The sequence below is a fragment of the Callionymus lyra genome, chromosome 6 (genome assembly GCF_982586985.1).
Source record: "Callionymus lyra chromosome 6, fCalLyr1.hap1.1, whole genome shotgun sequence".
NCBI lineage: Eukaryota > Metazoa > Chordata > Actinopteri > Syngnathiformes > Callionymidae > Callionymus > Callionymus lyra.
In genome coordinates this window covers 17,786,800-17,801,896 of record NC_141823.1, presented here as the reverse complement: position 1 = coordinate 17,801,896, position 15,097 = coordinate 17,786,800, and the positions used below count along the sequence as shown (strand labels likewise).

Below are 15,097 nucleotides of genomic sequence, written 5' to 3'. Positions count from 1 at the left end.
TTAAGTACATCGAATAAAATACAATGATTATTAAAATAATATAAAATAATCTACCCTGTTAAATAACTAACAGCATGTTTTTTTAACTCTTTTATTATTTATAATTGTACTGTGTTTTATCTTATGATTTAAACATGTTGTTTTATAATATAAATGGAACATATACTGTATATATTTTTTCATCTTGTTTTACTATTGCGCTGTTTTCAATGTACTGGGTCATTTTTAAATAAGCTGAAGTTTGTTTTTATGTTAAGTACCTTGTGACTATCTTTGTCCTTAAGTGCTTCAGCAATATAGTTATTATAACATACATTACATAAGATATATAATGGAGGATATTGCAGGCAGAAAAAGGTTTGAAATTATTGTGATTTTTATTACAAAGTAAATACATATAAGGGGGTCTTTATCTATTTTTTAACTTGAAATATATACATATTCGAAAATCTGCGTATCATAATTTGTCCACTTGATGTCGCTGTCGACATTTACAAAGACTACAATACGTGTATCTGTGAAATCTGAGGCGGGAAATATGAAATAAAAAAGATGCTATGAACGTTGTTAATAAAGCTATTTTATTATTGTTATTAAAAAGTTCTACCTACCTAAAAAAAAATAGTGATATATTGTGATGGTGGTTTACCACTGATAGACAGCGACATAATGAAGTTTAATATATGGATTATTTATCAACACGAGGGACACTTTCAGTGTATAATGCAAAATCAAAGCAGCTTCAGATGTTCCCATTCAAATGATATTCCCGTGCGTGTGTACATGCACAGTCCTGGCAACACCACAATGCAAAACAAGTCATAAATATCACAACGTCATAGGCTGCAGAATTAAAAATACATTTTTGTTTTTGTGGTATTTTTTTTTATTTTTTTTTACTGCTCAAGCATGCAGCCATGAAACAATTAAATTCTGCTTTGTTCGGTGTTTCATCTCGGAAAGTGTCTTAGAGAGAATAAGAAGAGAAGTGAACATCTGAGGCGAGAGAAGAATCACACCTCCCACTGAGATGAGCAGAGATATTGTCAGCACTGGTGGGTGTGTGTGGCGTGACTGCAGCCAGGAGTGCACTCCAACACAAGATCAAACGGCTCTCTGGTGTTAAGCTGGAATCAATTCACTGTTAGGATTTACGTAGGTTTAATGGAAAGTGCGTCTTCTGGGATTCGAAACGCAACACATGTGAGGCTGCAAAAGCTTCCTTTTACTCTGAAAGAAAAACTCTCTCTCTCTCTCTCTTTGGCGTGTTTTTCTTCTCTGAAGGAAGTAGGGGAAATACTTTAAAAGCAGTCAAGTCTTTTGAAAATCGTTGTTTTTAATTTTTAATGGATCCACTTGTTTTTTTTTTACCAGGAATTAGTTATAAAAAACACAACAAACGTGAAAAGAAAACTTGAGTTCCACTTTATATTTCTGTTACAGTATATATTGTCATTAAATATAGGATCCATATTCAAGGTAGTATAGTGTATTATTAAAAAACAAAATCAAGGTTTGCTTGTTGTAATCTATCTATCTATCTATCTATCTATCTATCTATCTATCTATCTATCTATCTATCTATCTATCTATCTATCTATCTATCTATCTATCTATCTATCTATCTATCTATCTATCTATCTATCTATCTATCTATCTATCTATCTATCTATCTATCTATCTATCCATCCATCCATCCATCCATCCATCCATCCATCCATCCATCCATCCATCCATCCATCCATCCATCCATCCATCCATCCATCCATCCATCCATCCATCCATCCATCCATCCATCCATCCATCCATCCATCCATCCATCCATCCATCCTTCCATCCATCCATCCATCCATCCATCCACCTATCCATCCATCCATCCATCCATCCATCCATCCATCCATCCATCCATCCATCCATCCATCCATCCATCCATCCATCCATCCATCCATCCATCCATCCATCCATCCATCCATCCATCCATCCATCCATCCATCCATCCATCCATCCATCCATCCATCCATCATCCATCCATCCATCCATCCATCCTTCCATCCATCCATCCATCCATCCATCCATCCATCCATCCATCCATCCATCCATCCATCCATCCATCCATCCATCCATCCATCCATCCATCCATCCAGTTTATAAGTTAGTTAGAGTGAAAGTGAAGTTAATAAAAGATAAGTGTCAGCTGTCATATGGTAAAGAAACCATAGATCTGACATGAAGATTACAAGCAGAGATAGAGATTGACAAGAGATTGACAAGATCAAAAATGATTTTCCACATATTAGGTGATTTCTAAGAGTAACCTACAGGACCTTCTCCCTTGTCCCGACACCTTTAGATAGTTGGTGAAGATAGAATTTATTAGATCTTTTACATTTGCTGTTCAAGCTTCATGAAGCTTCGGAGTCCAATAGATGGAACTCTCTTCTCAGCAAGTATAATCTAATAAAGATATTCTAATAAAACGTCACATAGCGCATAACTCATGAAGCTTTAGCAGACCATCACTACTCCTGGTCTTCTGGTCACTTGTAAAAATGATAATTAATTTAAATTATAGGGTTTATTTCATCAGAGAATGTCGTCATCAGTAATTTCCCAGCTAATTTAAAAAATATTAACTGAACTATGTTTTCATTTCACCATACATGGGTAAGTTTTTCCAGATTTTATTATCTTGTTTATTGTGTGAATTACCTGTACCTGAAGAGTATAATTATTATATATTATTTCCTTTATTCCTCATGCAATTAAAATGTATTTTCAATACATTAACAATAATTTACCTTTAATTTATTATAATGGAATTCAAAAGTGAACATGTTCATTATAATTACTAGCCAACAAAATATTAGCAACAAAGAAAAAAAACAATGGATCAAAAACTAAATTAGAAGGTAATATATAGTCTTAGTGATGAAGCTTCATGAACCAGTCTCATTATCTTCAGAGTCCACTAGATGGAGGTCTCTGCACTCTTTTCCTTTGTTTTTAACAACTTTTCTAATGAAACATCACATCATATTTAAACTGGTGGCGCCACCTACTGACCTCTAAACAACATGACACTGTTTCATGAAGCTTCATGAGACCATCACTACTATATAGTAAGGAAACCATATATATTTACACTATTTAAAAAACGTTTTATATGGCATGAAAAACAACACACATTAATTAGTAGTAACACGATTAATAACTTATAAATAAACATAATCATTATTTTGATCACATCACATAATTTCATGGTAATATCATGTTATTACATGATAATAATCCTTTTTATACACCTTTATTCTTTCCACGTTAGAGAAATTTGAGATAAACAAAGCAAATTAAACATAGGGTTACACACATTATATTAAGACATACAGTAATGATGTTAAAAATAAACAAATTAAACATAGGGTTACACACATTATATTAAGACATACACCCCACAGCCGTACACCCCAGCTCGGGCTCTGAGGTCTGTGGATCAGAATCTACTGATGGTTCCTGAACACGGTTCAGGACCAGAGGAGAGAAATCTTTTCAGGCTGCTGCTCCAAAGCTTTGGAACGATCTTCCTCTCTCTTTGCCACTTGATGGATCTACTGACTCCTTTAACAAACACCTTAAGACGTTTCTATTTGTTCAGGCTTTTCCTTGATTTTCTGGAACTCCTGTTGTGTTATCAGTTTTTATCTTGATCTTTTAAGTATATACTTTATTGAATATTGTTTTGATTGTTTAAGTTACTTACTTACTTACATACAGTAATAATGTTAAAAATAAAAACAATGATAAAAAATGAATACTAATGATAATAGAATAATTTAACTAAATAAAATGAACAAAATAATAATTAAAAAAACAATGATACACAGATCAACTACAATAAACAGTACAAACAAACAAGTACACAAATGTATAAACATTATTCTTTTTTTTTTATTAAATAGCATGCAGGGAGCGGTATTTTTATTTTTATTTTTAAACCCATTGTGTGTGAGTGTGTTTTTTCTTATCTGTCAAAGACATGCATGAAGTCGCAGTGACAGACAGTGTGTGAAGTAACAGGATGTCACCACATTTTACAAAAAAAGGGAAACTGAGCCTTACATGGATCGGTTCCCTGGTTCCCCTTCCTTCCACCCACCCACCCACACACACACACACACACACACACACACACACACTCTCTTTATAAACCTCCCTCCTCTCCCCCCCTGGCGAGCATCGGATCCAAGGATGGCTCTCAGCAGCAGCGACGCGCCGGAGATCGTGGAGCTGAACGTGGGCGGCCAGGTGTACGTGACCCGGCGGGAGACCCTCGCCGCGGTGCCCGGGTCCCTCCTGTGGACCCGGTTCTCAAGCAGCTCCGGCGAGGACCTGCTGCAGAGAGACAACAAGGGCCGCTTCTTCTTCGACCGGGACGGGTTCTTGTTCCGCTACATCCTGGACTACCTGCGGGACTCCAGGCTCTACCTGCCGGAGTCCTTCAAGGAGAAGCGGAGGCTCCAGAGGGAGGCGGACTTCTTCCAGCTCCCGGAGCTCTCCAGCCGCCTGGCCGGGCTCGGAGACCCCGACTCCCCCCCGGAGGAGGACCCGCAGGAGGAATCCGGGTCCCCCAGCCCGATCACCTCCTCCTCGGACGGGGGCCCCCCGCGCCCGGGACCCGACGCCGGGTTCATCACGGTGGGGTACCGGGGCAGCTACACCATCGGCAGGGACATCCAGGCGGACGCCAAGTTCCGGAGGGTGGCCCGGATCACCGTGTGCAGCAAGATCTCCCTGGCCAAGGAGGTGTTCGGGGAGACCCTGAACGAGAGCCGGGACCCGGACCGACCCCCGGACAAGTACACGTCCAGGTACTACCTGAAGTACAACTTCCTGGAGCAGGCGTTCGACCGGCTGGCGGACGCCGGGTTCAGCATGGTGGCCTGCAACTCCACCGGGACCTGCTCCGTCAACGACCCGCCCGAGGACAAGCTGTGGACCAGCTACACCGAGTACGTGTTCTGCAGATAGAACTGAGACACCCGGTTACTTTAATTTTGCTTTTTTTTTGTTTTGGTCAGCTGTGAGTTTCTATTGTGTTGCTTCAAGATACACCATAAATACATGTTTTATTGATGTTGTGAATGAAATATAAACAAGAAATACATGTGAAGCATTAATAGACTATTTAATCACTTTTTTTTTTTTTTAATCAAAAATTACATTTATTTTTGCTTTCAACTGAAACATGTATGGTTCCAAATACACTTATTTTTTAAATTGAGTTAATCCTTGATAAGAATTCATACAAGGCTTTTATCGCTGATTCGTAGTACATTTTCCAGCTTTTTCTCCGCTGTATCGCCAGTAAAAAGTAAAATAGTGGATTTGTTTATTCTAGAAAGAAACAAAGAACGCTTCGCTCATTCTAAGACAGGGATGTTTGTACTTGTGTATCTTACTTTTAAGTAAAGTACACTGAAAGTTTCACTGTTATTAAGATTTAAAAATTAAATAAATAGATTAGTCTTATCGTAATATTAGTATTGACTGAAGATGCCTTATCTAGTTTTTGTTTAAAACTATTTCTTAATGAACTTACAATTGTAAAATGATCCCTCCCTTTCTAACAAGTATTGTTTGCCACATGTGCAATGGCAGCTGCTCCCCCGGCTAGCTGGGAAAGCCAGCTTATAATAAATATAAATTAAAAGTAATATCAAAATTTGAGTTTTTCATTAATACATTTTGTTGTGAATTACGATGAAAAATACGTATTTTTAGCTGATGTATGGTTAAGAAGTGTTAATGAGGTTTCATGATACAGCTGACAAGGTTTCATGATACAGTTTATGAAGTTTCATGATACAGCTGATGAGGTTTCATGATACAGTTTATGAAGTTTCATGATACAGCTGGTGAGGTTTCATGATAAAGCTGATGAGGTCTCATGATACAGCTGGTGAGATCTCATGATACAGCTGACAAGGTTTCATGATACAGCTGATGGGGTTTCTTGATACAGCTGATGATGTTTCATGATACAGCTGATGAGGTTTCATGATACAGCTGGTGAGGTTTCATGAAACAGTGTCATTATTTTCAGAACTTGGCAGGAGGTGCTCACAGTTTTTGAGTGTTTCTAAGACAATGAATATAAATCAGAGAGTGCCATCTAGTGGTCTCTGAAAAAGAGAACTGTATCATGAAACCCCAACCTCAAAATCGTAGGATTTTTCTCAGAGAATCTTTAGATGTTAATTATTTTTTTAAATGTTGAAAAAAAGCGTCCTGATCCTGCTATTTCTACTGTAAATGTTGGCAAACCCTAAGAACTTTGGTTAATAAATCTTTCTTACTTCGTCAAAAGGTGAATCAAGTTGTATTTGATGTAGTTTTGTGATATTTTTATTTTTATTCTGAAAGTCCGAAGAGTGCCCGAAGGTTCCTGGTGCCATGACAGAATGTTAAGTTAAACATTGACATCAAATATCATCGATCAGCACGGAATGTTCTAAGAAGAATCTTTTCTGACAAACAAAGGCTACGTTTGTGTCTGAGGGACCGAACTGAGCCCGTTTTGATGAACACACAGCAGTTTGTATTTTCTGAAATCTAACCGTGACAATTCTGTGGCTCAACTCTTCTTCATGTTGTTTTGCTGCCGGCCGTCGCAATGATGTCGTCCAGTGTTTTGACTCTCGTTCTGCTGCCTTGAAAATAAACTGATGGATGTTTTTTACCACATTATAACGTTGTCTAAACTCTCTGTACACAAGTAAACATCAAGTAATAATCTCCATGACTGGATCCAATGAAAGGAGACAATGTGTTTCTAAATATAAGTTAAGTCTTACCTCAAAAGAGTGACTGTTTCTAATCATTTTAGTGTTTGTTGTAAAATCTTGACTTAACAAAAACCCCCTGAGGTCATCGTCAAGGATCATATATGTTTCACTCTATTCATAATTAAATTGATATATTACATTCTATGGTTTATTAATAGGGAATCTTATGCAACATTCCAAGATGGTAGAAAATAATTAATCCAGGAAACCCACGAAGGCTTAACCACAAAATACACACAGTGATAGAGATACTGAGGAATGAAGTACACTTAAAATTACATCATTTCTGAAGTGGACAAACAACAGATGTAGAAAGAGCTTCCCCTCTCTTCTCACACGTTTTAGTTTGTTAAATTAAAAATACTAAAAATATATTTAGAAATAAATATTTAATTTGATGTTCTAACTTCTTACGAAACCCACTATTTAAATACAAAAACAAGCTCAACGACCTTCAAATACTCTTGATCTGTTCACATGGTTCTCAGTTTATATGTTTATTAAAGGTCTTATTATTATTTGTAAACACAACTTGGCGAGTCGTAAACTGTATTTTGGATTCTCCCTGTGCAAACTAAAACACAACTGAATAATATATTTGGAAAAATCTTGGTGAGACACTTAAGAATGTAGTTTCTTATCAAGATAAAAGTTTAACAATGTCCTCCGTCATGTTCAATCTTTTACGGCAGGGTTTATAAAACGATTTCCAGGAGGGAGCGATAACGAGAGTTATTTCATTCAGAATTTCAAAATAAAAGCACCGGCATCTTCATGTAACTCCTGGGCAAAGGCCGTCATGAGGTCAAAGCATGATCACATTTACTTTAATTAGTAATTATGGATTTTATTTTGAATTTATTTGTACTATTAATTTCCTAATATAACAACCCTATAACATTGTTTTAAACACTTTTTGCATTGTTTTCTCTTTTTTTCTTGTGTTTATACAAGAGTTTAGTTCTTAAAGTTTGGGAATAATGATCATTTTTTTTAAGGTTTTGTTCCTTCTTTCTAATGGGTTGACGGTCCCTAACAACAGTATATACAGCAGGGGTCGGGAACCTATGGCTCGCGAGCCAGGTGTGGCTCTTTTGATGATTGCATCTGGCTCGCAGATTTCGGCTTTTCAGATAAAACATCAAATATTATCACTTGTTTCAGGGGTGGACAATACGTCGATCGCGATCGACTGAAGCTGTTGCGAGTAGATCGCGTGATATTATAAAATATGATATAAGAAAATAGTAAAGAGAGCTCTGATTGGCTGCTGTGCATATTAATCAAATGGTTATTGTGCCGATTGGTTGAAAATTTGATTGACATGCACAGCAGCCAATCAGAGCTCCCGCCTCTTCCACTGAACGCACGGAAAAGATCATATGAATCGAGAATAAAAAGAGCAAAACGTGCGACAGTCATTTTACGCAATTCAGAAAAACGATATAGAATTTTAAGCTTGTTTTTTAAAAATAATATATCGAACAAAATAATGCGCGTTTGATCGCTTCAGGTTCTTCTCTAAGAGAGTCACAGAAACATGACGTCAGGTCCATCAAAGTTAAGCTGCAGGTTTCAATGAAAGCGCAACAAATGCTGGTTTTCCTTTTGTGATCGCGTCCTTAAAACACACTTGCATTAATACACCATCACATGATGACTATTTGTAAATTACCTTTATCTCACGAATGTAACAAGAATACGCACAAACACGTTAAACAGGTGCAGGTGAGCCACACATTCTAATGACGTCAGAGACGATCAGACAAAGCGATGATGATGTGAAGTTACTGATGAACAGTTTTATTCTCGTTAAACTTCATCTGAAATTTAATTAATCCACTTGTGTGATTCATATCAGACATGTTTAAAATGAACAAATATAAACTGTTAGTTTGAATTCATGTTTTCATTTGTTTTTGTTTTTTCATGATCACAGAAATGGAGAAATTTTAGTCTTGTGCTTCATTTGAATATGATGGACATATTGAAATGGAGGCATGGAAAGGGATGAACCTGTCTGAATTCTTTGTTGATTTTGATGAACAAAGGAAAAGGGCTTGAATTCGTGTCAAGCACAGATTCTTACATCGGAATATTATTTATATGGCTCTCACTGAAATAAATTTCCAAATATTTTGCTTTCATGGCTCTCTGAGTCAAAAAGGTTCCCGACCCCTGATATACAGTATATAATGTGGCCCCCTGATTCAGCTCAACAGAGACATTTGAAAAACGTTTTTTTTTTTGACAATTGAAATTATTTTTTAATATTCCCTGGTTGAAATACAATTCTAAACAACTGACTCGCGACAGGTATCAGATCTCAATCATGGTTAAAAACGCACTTTCCAGTAAATATTCCCACCGAAGCAAGAGTAGGAAACGGTGGTTTCCTGTCAGCGGCACTTAAAGTTCAGAGTAATCCCAGAGTGTTGAGCAAAAGCCTCTATTTATCCTCTTCACTCACACGGAGAGAGAGTGTCATCTCCGCTGGGCTGGACGTGGCTATGGGCTGTTCACCAACACTGACGGGCAGTTATCCAAGTCTGTGGGATCCTGGCAGAAGAACCAAGACCAGAAATACTTCCTCAAAAAACTCCTTGTTGCATGCAATATAAAATTAAATGATATTTATAGTTTTATAGCCTGACCCCTGGAGCGTTTCTAACCTCCCCTGTACTGCTCAATGTAGACTTTTCTCTCACATGCACTTTCACATGAGTCACTGAAGTGCCCACAAGAGACACTGTATTAGCTGTGGCTGACGAGACCATCTGGACCGGAAAGGAGGGAAGCTTCTGCAACCCGCAGAGTGACACTCTCTCTCTCCGGGTGTCGGACCGAAACTCATGATGATTAAAGTTGTGTTTTCACAGTCGGAACAAGCCTCATGAGGTTCTCCACACTTCACCGAAACTATCGACTCTCGAGTGTCGGAACGAGAAAAAGCACAGCGAGAGCGCATACCTCTGCCAAGAAGCTCTTCATAAATTGTTATAAATATGCACCAAACTCATGATTCATGAACCAGTGACGTGCGGTGAGGTTCATGGTTGGTGAGGCACTGACTCCTTCAGTGTCATATTTACAAGTATACAAACCCAAAAGGGAAACTTTTTCAATTGGCTATTGGTTAATATCTAATCAGCATCATAAATATATGATTTAATTAATAATTTCTTGGGGAATTTACCGTAAAGTTTAGGGAGAACTCTTTAGATTTAAGAGTGATTAAAAAGTGGTGCTGTAATGACACATTGACCAGCCTTTTGTTTCTTCTGGTTGGTTAATATTGCACGGTGTCTTCCGTCATAGACCCGCCTTTTCTTGCTTTTGATTGGTTAATATTGAGTCAGGCCTTCCATAATTGGCTAGATTTACACAAACCGGAACAATGTTTTTTATGGTGAAAAGATAAATATTGAGTATTAAATGGGTGAGTATAAGCATGAGAAAAACAAATAGTATTTTATTTAAAGCCAAAATGTAGTTTTTAAATATTCTATTGTATTTTTCTTATTCTTGTCTATTTTTAACGCATTATATTGGCGATTTTAAGAGATACGGCAACTGGCCTCGAATTGCATGTATCAACGCAATTTGTGATGGATTGCCCATCGAGAGGTGAGGCACTGCCTCCCCTGACTGCACGTCCCTGGTTTTGACTCACAGCAAACTAAATCATTTTTTCTTATTGATGATGCAAAGTTTGGCATTGCAACAGTAATAGTTGGATGAAGCTTCATGAAGTAGCGTCTTCATTTCTGAGCTCAGTAGGTGGCGCCCTTAGTAGAAAACTATCTAAGGTGTCATTATAAGATCTGTTCAAAGCGGTTGATTATGGTGCAGACTGCCACCTAGTGGGCGCTATAAACAAGGTTTTCAGGTGTCTAGCAACCTTGATGAAATTTTGAATGAACAATAATCATTTTATTTTAGTTATAAAATCCTTTACTATCTTTGAAAAAGATAAATACTAGCGGTAAAAATATAATTGAACAACAAAACCATTATAACATATATATATATATACAGTATATATATATATATATATATATATATATAATCCAGATAGAACTTCAGAGTAGTCTTCTCATCCGTTCCTAGTTGAGTGATTACCGTTTCCTGAATATGTTCAGAACCGTTCATGTTGTGTTGCTGAACTGAATTAGCACCAACACAAACATAATCCTCTTGTCAGAGGTAATAAAAAAAACTGTTTTATCTATGCTAGTCGAAGCTAATTTGTTTAGACTTGGCCACAAACATTTACACCATCCACCATGAAAGAAACTACACTGAGCAACTTCCTGTTCTACTGACCATTTCTCATTTTCCCAAATTAACTTTTTCCACTTCCCAAAACTCATTATTTACCCATACGGGGTTCAAGTGTCTCTGAATTCTCATAGGCATTTTTGTGACGACCAAAAAGTCGAAGCAACAAAAATAAACATTTTATTTGCTTAATATTGGAAACAATCACAGCTCCACTACCATCTAGAGACCCTTAGGGAAAGGGCCTTAATAAAAATGTCTTAAGATGTTTCTTAAAGGAGTCAGTAGATCATCAAACACAGAGATGAAGATCGTTCCAAAGCTTAGGAGCAACAGCCTGGAAGGATTTCTCTCCTCTGGTCCTGAACCGTGTGCGAGGAACCATCAGTAGATTCTGATCCACAGACCTCAGAGCCCGAGCTGGGGTGTAAGTCTGGATCAGATCACTGATGTTAGGAGGAGCCTGACCATGAATAGATCTGAAGAGAGAACCAGCATTTTAAATTTGATCCTGAAAGAAACTGGAAGCCAGTGAAGAGTTTTAAGGATCAGGGAAATGTGAGTTCTTCTACTAGAGCGGGTCAGTTTTCTCGCTGCAGAGTTTTGTATTAACTCCAGGCGAGACAGATCCTTCTTTTTTAGACACGGAAATAAACTGCTAGAAACAAGTTATAAGATATAAGTCAATTTGTCACCATCTGGCTGAAGACAAAAGAGTGATAAAACGGCCACATTTGACACTAACAAAGTAATCTAAAGGGTTAATAAAAACACATTTTAGAAAGTACATGGTTCCTTAACTTTGTGTGAAACTGAAAAATACAACTTTAGAGATAAAGGATTCATGCTCACACCATTATCTTACTACCCATGTTTAATAATCATGTCATCGTTACCTCAACTTCTCTTATCTTGTTCCTCATTCAGACAAAAACATGGCAGAATTAATTAGTCTCTCTTCTGGTCTCAGGTTTAAGTAACTAGGAGACGGTTGATAAGTGACAACAGGGAGTGTTTGCTTAATTTAAGGTCTCAAATGCCTCACTAAAACCAACAAGCAGCGTTTCATTAAGCCTGCACGCTTTCCATCTGCACACAACTTTTTACTGCTTTGAGTCTCCGCCGGTCATCAGAGCCTCGACACATTCTTTGGTTTCTCGCCGAGAGGAATTTGTAGAAACCTTTTTAAGACACTTATGGTGGGAAGCATTCCGAGGCTTCTCTAGAAACTCCTGTCCTTCCACAAACAACTGTTGCTGTTGTGATGGGAATCAAAAGTTTAATATCATGGCTCGCCAGAACCAATAAGCTTCATGGGAAAACAAACGACTCATCATATTAAATGTCAAGACGGAGGTCACATGTCTGCGTCTGTCTGAGCTTCGGGGGAAATCAGTTTATTGAAATTTGACTTCTGGGTAAATAATAAACACACAAAGCTGAGAGGAAATTGAGTATTACACGTTCAACCCTTGTGTTGTCTCTGGGGTCAAGTTAAAACTTGACAAAAAAAAACATGATACCACAAACACATTGGTTAAAAACCTGAATCCAACGCATCATTAGACGATTAATTGCCACATAAAAGTTTGCTTCATTTGTAAACAGGAAGTCACTTGAGATGTTTTTATCATGGTTTGATTTGCTTGATGCCCATTGGTCGATCTGCGTCATCTTCAGTCACACGCCGTGGCTGAATTTCAGCACATTGGTGCGAGAACTCTGACTTCGTCGTGCCTTCATGGGTTTCTCTACGAAATCAAGCACCTATTATTTGATCTTCAAAAGCCACTTTGTTTTTAATTCATTTGCCACAGTATTGTGTAATGTTGGTTCTTTGTTTTCTGTATTCTCGCAACTATTTCAAGGCATAGTTATCTAAGGGTCAGGGTGACCCAGAGGAAGAAAAACATGTTTTTGGTACCCCTCGTTTTGTCTCTGGGTCAAGGTGAACGACCTTGAGATAACACAAGGGTTCAAATAAATTCAAAGAGTGTTATAAGAGTAAAAATAAATAAAAACAAGTACAAATACATATATGGCTGTAAAATAAATAAATAACTTCTTTCAATTAGTCAAAAAATTAATAAATTCCTTTCCCAAAATGGAAAAAGTTGTCATTGACAATCCATTGTAAAAGAAAAAAAAGTCTTGTAAATACTACATAAACAATCTGTTTTTCATTGATATTTTCTTCTCCCCTTTAATCTGAGAAACTAATCTGACTCGACCGACCAATTTTCACGGCCACTTAATGTCAAAGAAATAACCTCTTTTTTTTCCCTCTCTGGCCTTCCTAGCCTGACTAGAAATACATTTTGAAAACAGCGGCTTCTTTCATTTATATTCAGCAGCGTAGCTGATAATAGCTCAAGATAACATGTTATGACGAGGATGGGTTTCCAATAAACAGAGCAGAGATCCTCCCACTCGAGCGTCTGCTGTGTTTGGTAGGACGGTTTTAGCACTGCTGGTGTTCTGGACTGTATCGAAGAGCAAGTGCCAGAAATCTGTCTGCACGGTTCGACTTCTGCTTTTCGTTCGAGTCCATTTCCTGTTGTAGATGTCGGACTGACGGTTAAAAAACAACTTGATTGAGGAAGAAACACCCTTGATCTGTTTCTCTTTTTTCCAACGGTTTCTCAAACTGAAGTTTTAATGCAAGAGTTGAAAAATACACACAGATAAGAGACGTGTTTAGACGGAGAGGCCCGGGAATTTTGAGGACGTAAACGTTAAGAGATGAGAATAATCTTCCAACAAAGATCCTCATCTGAACATGAGAGCAGAGCTGCAGAGGGAAACATGCATTTGATCTGTGGTCGCCGCCCGAGGACAGTGTGACATCAACGCTTCTGCTCTTCTTCATCCTCGTAGCGACTGCTGCATCATGTGACACATTTGGTTGACCTTGTGGCATTTAAGTGGGTCATGTGAGAGAGTCACTGGTCAGCGTGTGCAGATGGAACATGTCAGGAGGGTTCTAAAATGATCCGCCTTCAGGGAGATACGCTTCCTCTTCCATAAGAGGGCTCGGTCAAAGACATGTGTCGGAGTGACCAGCGTTCAACTCCTGCTTCTCTGGGATTTATCTGCCAGTGTCGCAGTCAGAGGCGTCTTTATCAGACTCTGCAGCTGCTTCTTCCGCCAGTCATGATGCTGAAGTAAATACACATTCATGAGAATGATTATTGTATTTGCAGACAATATTCAAACCAATATGAAACGTTTTTATATTGACAGTAAATACAATTAAATATATTTACTTAACCGAAGCTTCAGTAAGGACATTTAAAGTAGAAATTAAGCTTATGAAGCCCAATTTTAGAACCCACTAGATGAAAATCAGGAAACCGTTTCATGAAGCTTCACGAGTTCATCACTACTCTCAATACAGTAAATATTTATTTTTGACTCATCTTTGTGGTGTCAGGAGTGACTTAAGCATCAACGATACACATTTTGTTCAGCTTATATCTTTATTCATACTCTAATATATTTATTAAATTAATTCCTTTTTATGATTCTATTGATCCGGGATTACTTTGTTCTTCTGTCTGCAGCTGTGAAGGGACTGGAAGTTTCTATCAATATATTCATTTTTTAGGTTAATTTATAAATATATTCACTTCTGTCACAGAACATGCTTTTGGGCCTAATTTTGCTAACTTTACTAAATAAAGTTGGATCTTCACCAACTTGGATTGTTGATTTTTAATGTAAAAAAAAAAATCCAGTTTTTATTGTTTGGCCTTGAAAATAGCCCTTCACAAAATTAGTTACCACGTGACCTCTTAAAGATAACTCATCCACTCAGTCACCGCGTCATCATCATCATCATCTTAAGAAGCTCCTCATATGCATATGATTGTCAGAAGCATCAAAGACAAATCAAACAATGGCGCCACCATGTGGCAGTCATGAACACAAACCCCCATTAAGGTTTAAATCAGAGCTTTTTATTTTACGTTCTA

General features: G+C 37.6%; 1 protein-coding gene and 1 long non-coding RNA gene across 2 annotated transcripts in view; one reads left to right on the top strand and one right to left on the bottom strand.

The window, feature by feature from the left end:
• Positions 1-4,191, bottom strand: part of LOC148076600 (uncharacterized) — a 201,489-nt gene extending 197,298 nt beyond the window's left edge. Inside the window, exon 1 of the long non-coding RNA XR_015711461.1 lies at positions 4,150-4,191. This is a non-coding gene — a long non-coding RNA (uncharacterized LOC148076600). The remainder of the gene's footprint in view (positions 1-4,149) is intronic.
• Positions 4,192-4,214: 23 nt separating this feature from the next.
• On the top strand, positions 4,215-6,747 carry LOC148076599 (BTB/POZ domain-containing protein KCTD12-like). The gene has a single exon (XM_087794019.1). The coding sequence runs from the start codon at positions 4,246-4,248 to the stop codon at positions 5,023-5,025; it is 780 nt and encodes a 259-aa protein (XP_087650145.1). The 5' UTR covers positions 4,215-4,245; the 3' UTR covers positions 5,026-6,747.
• Positions 6,748-15,097: the final 8,350 nt, after the last annotated feature.

What these genes read in the sequence shown, in the direction of transcription:
- LOC148076599 (XM_087794019.1), top strand. Translation starts at nt 4,246, where the DNA reads ATGGCTCTCAGCAGCAGCGACGCGCCGGAGATCGTGGAGCTGAACGTG.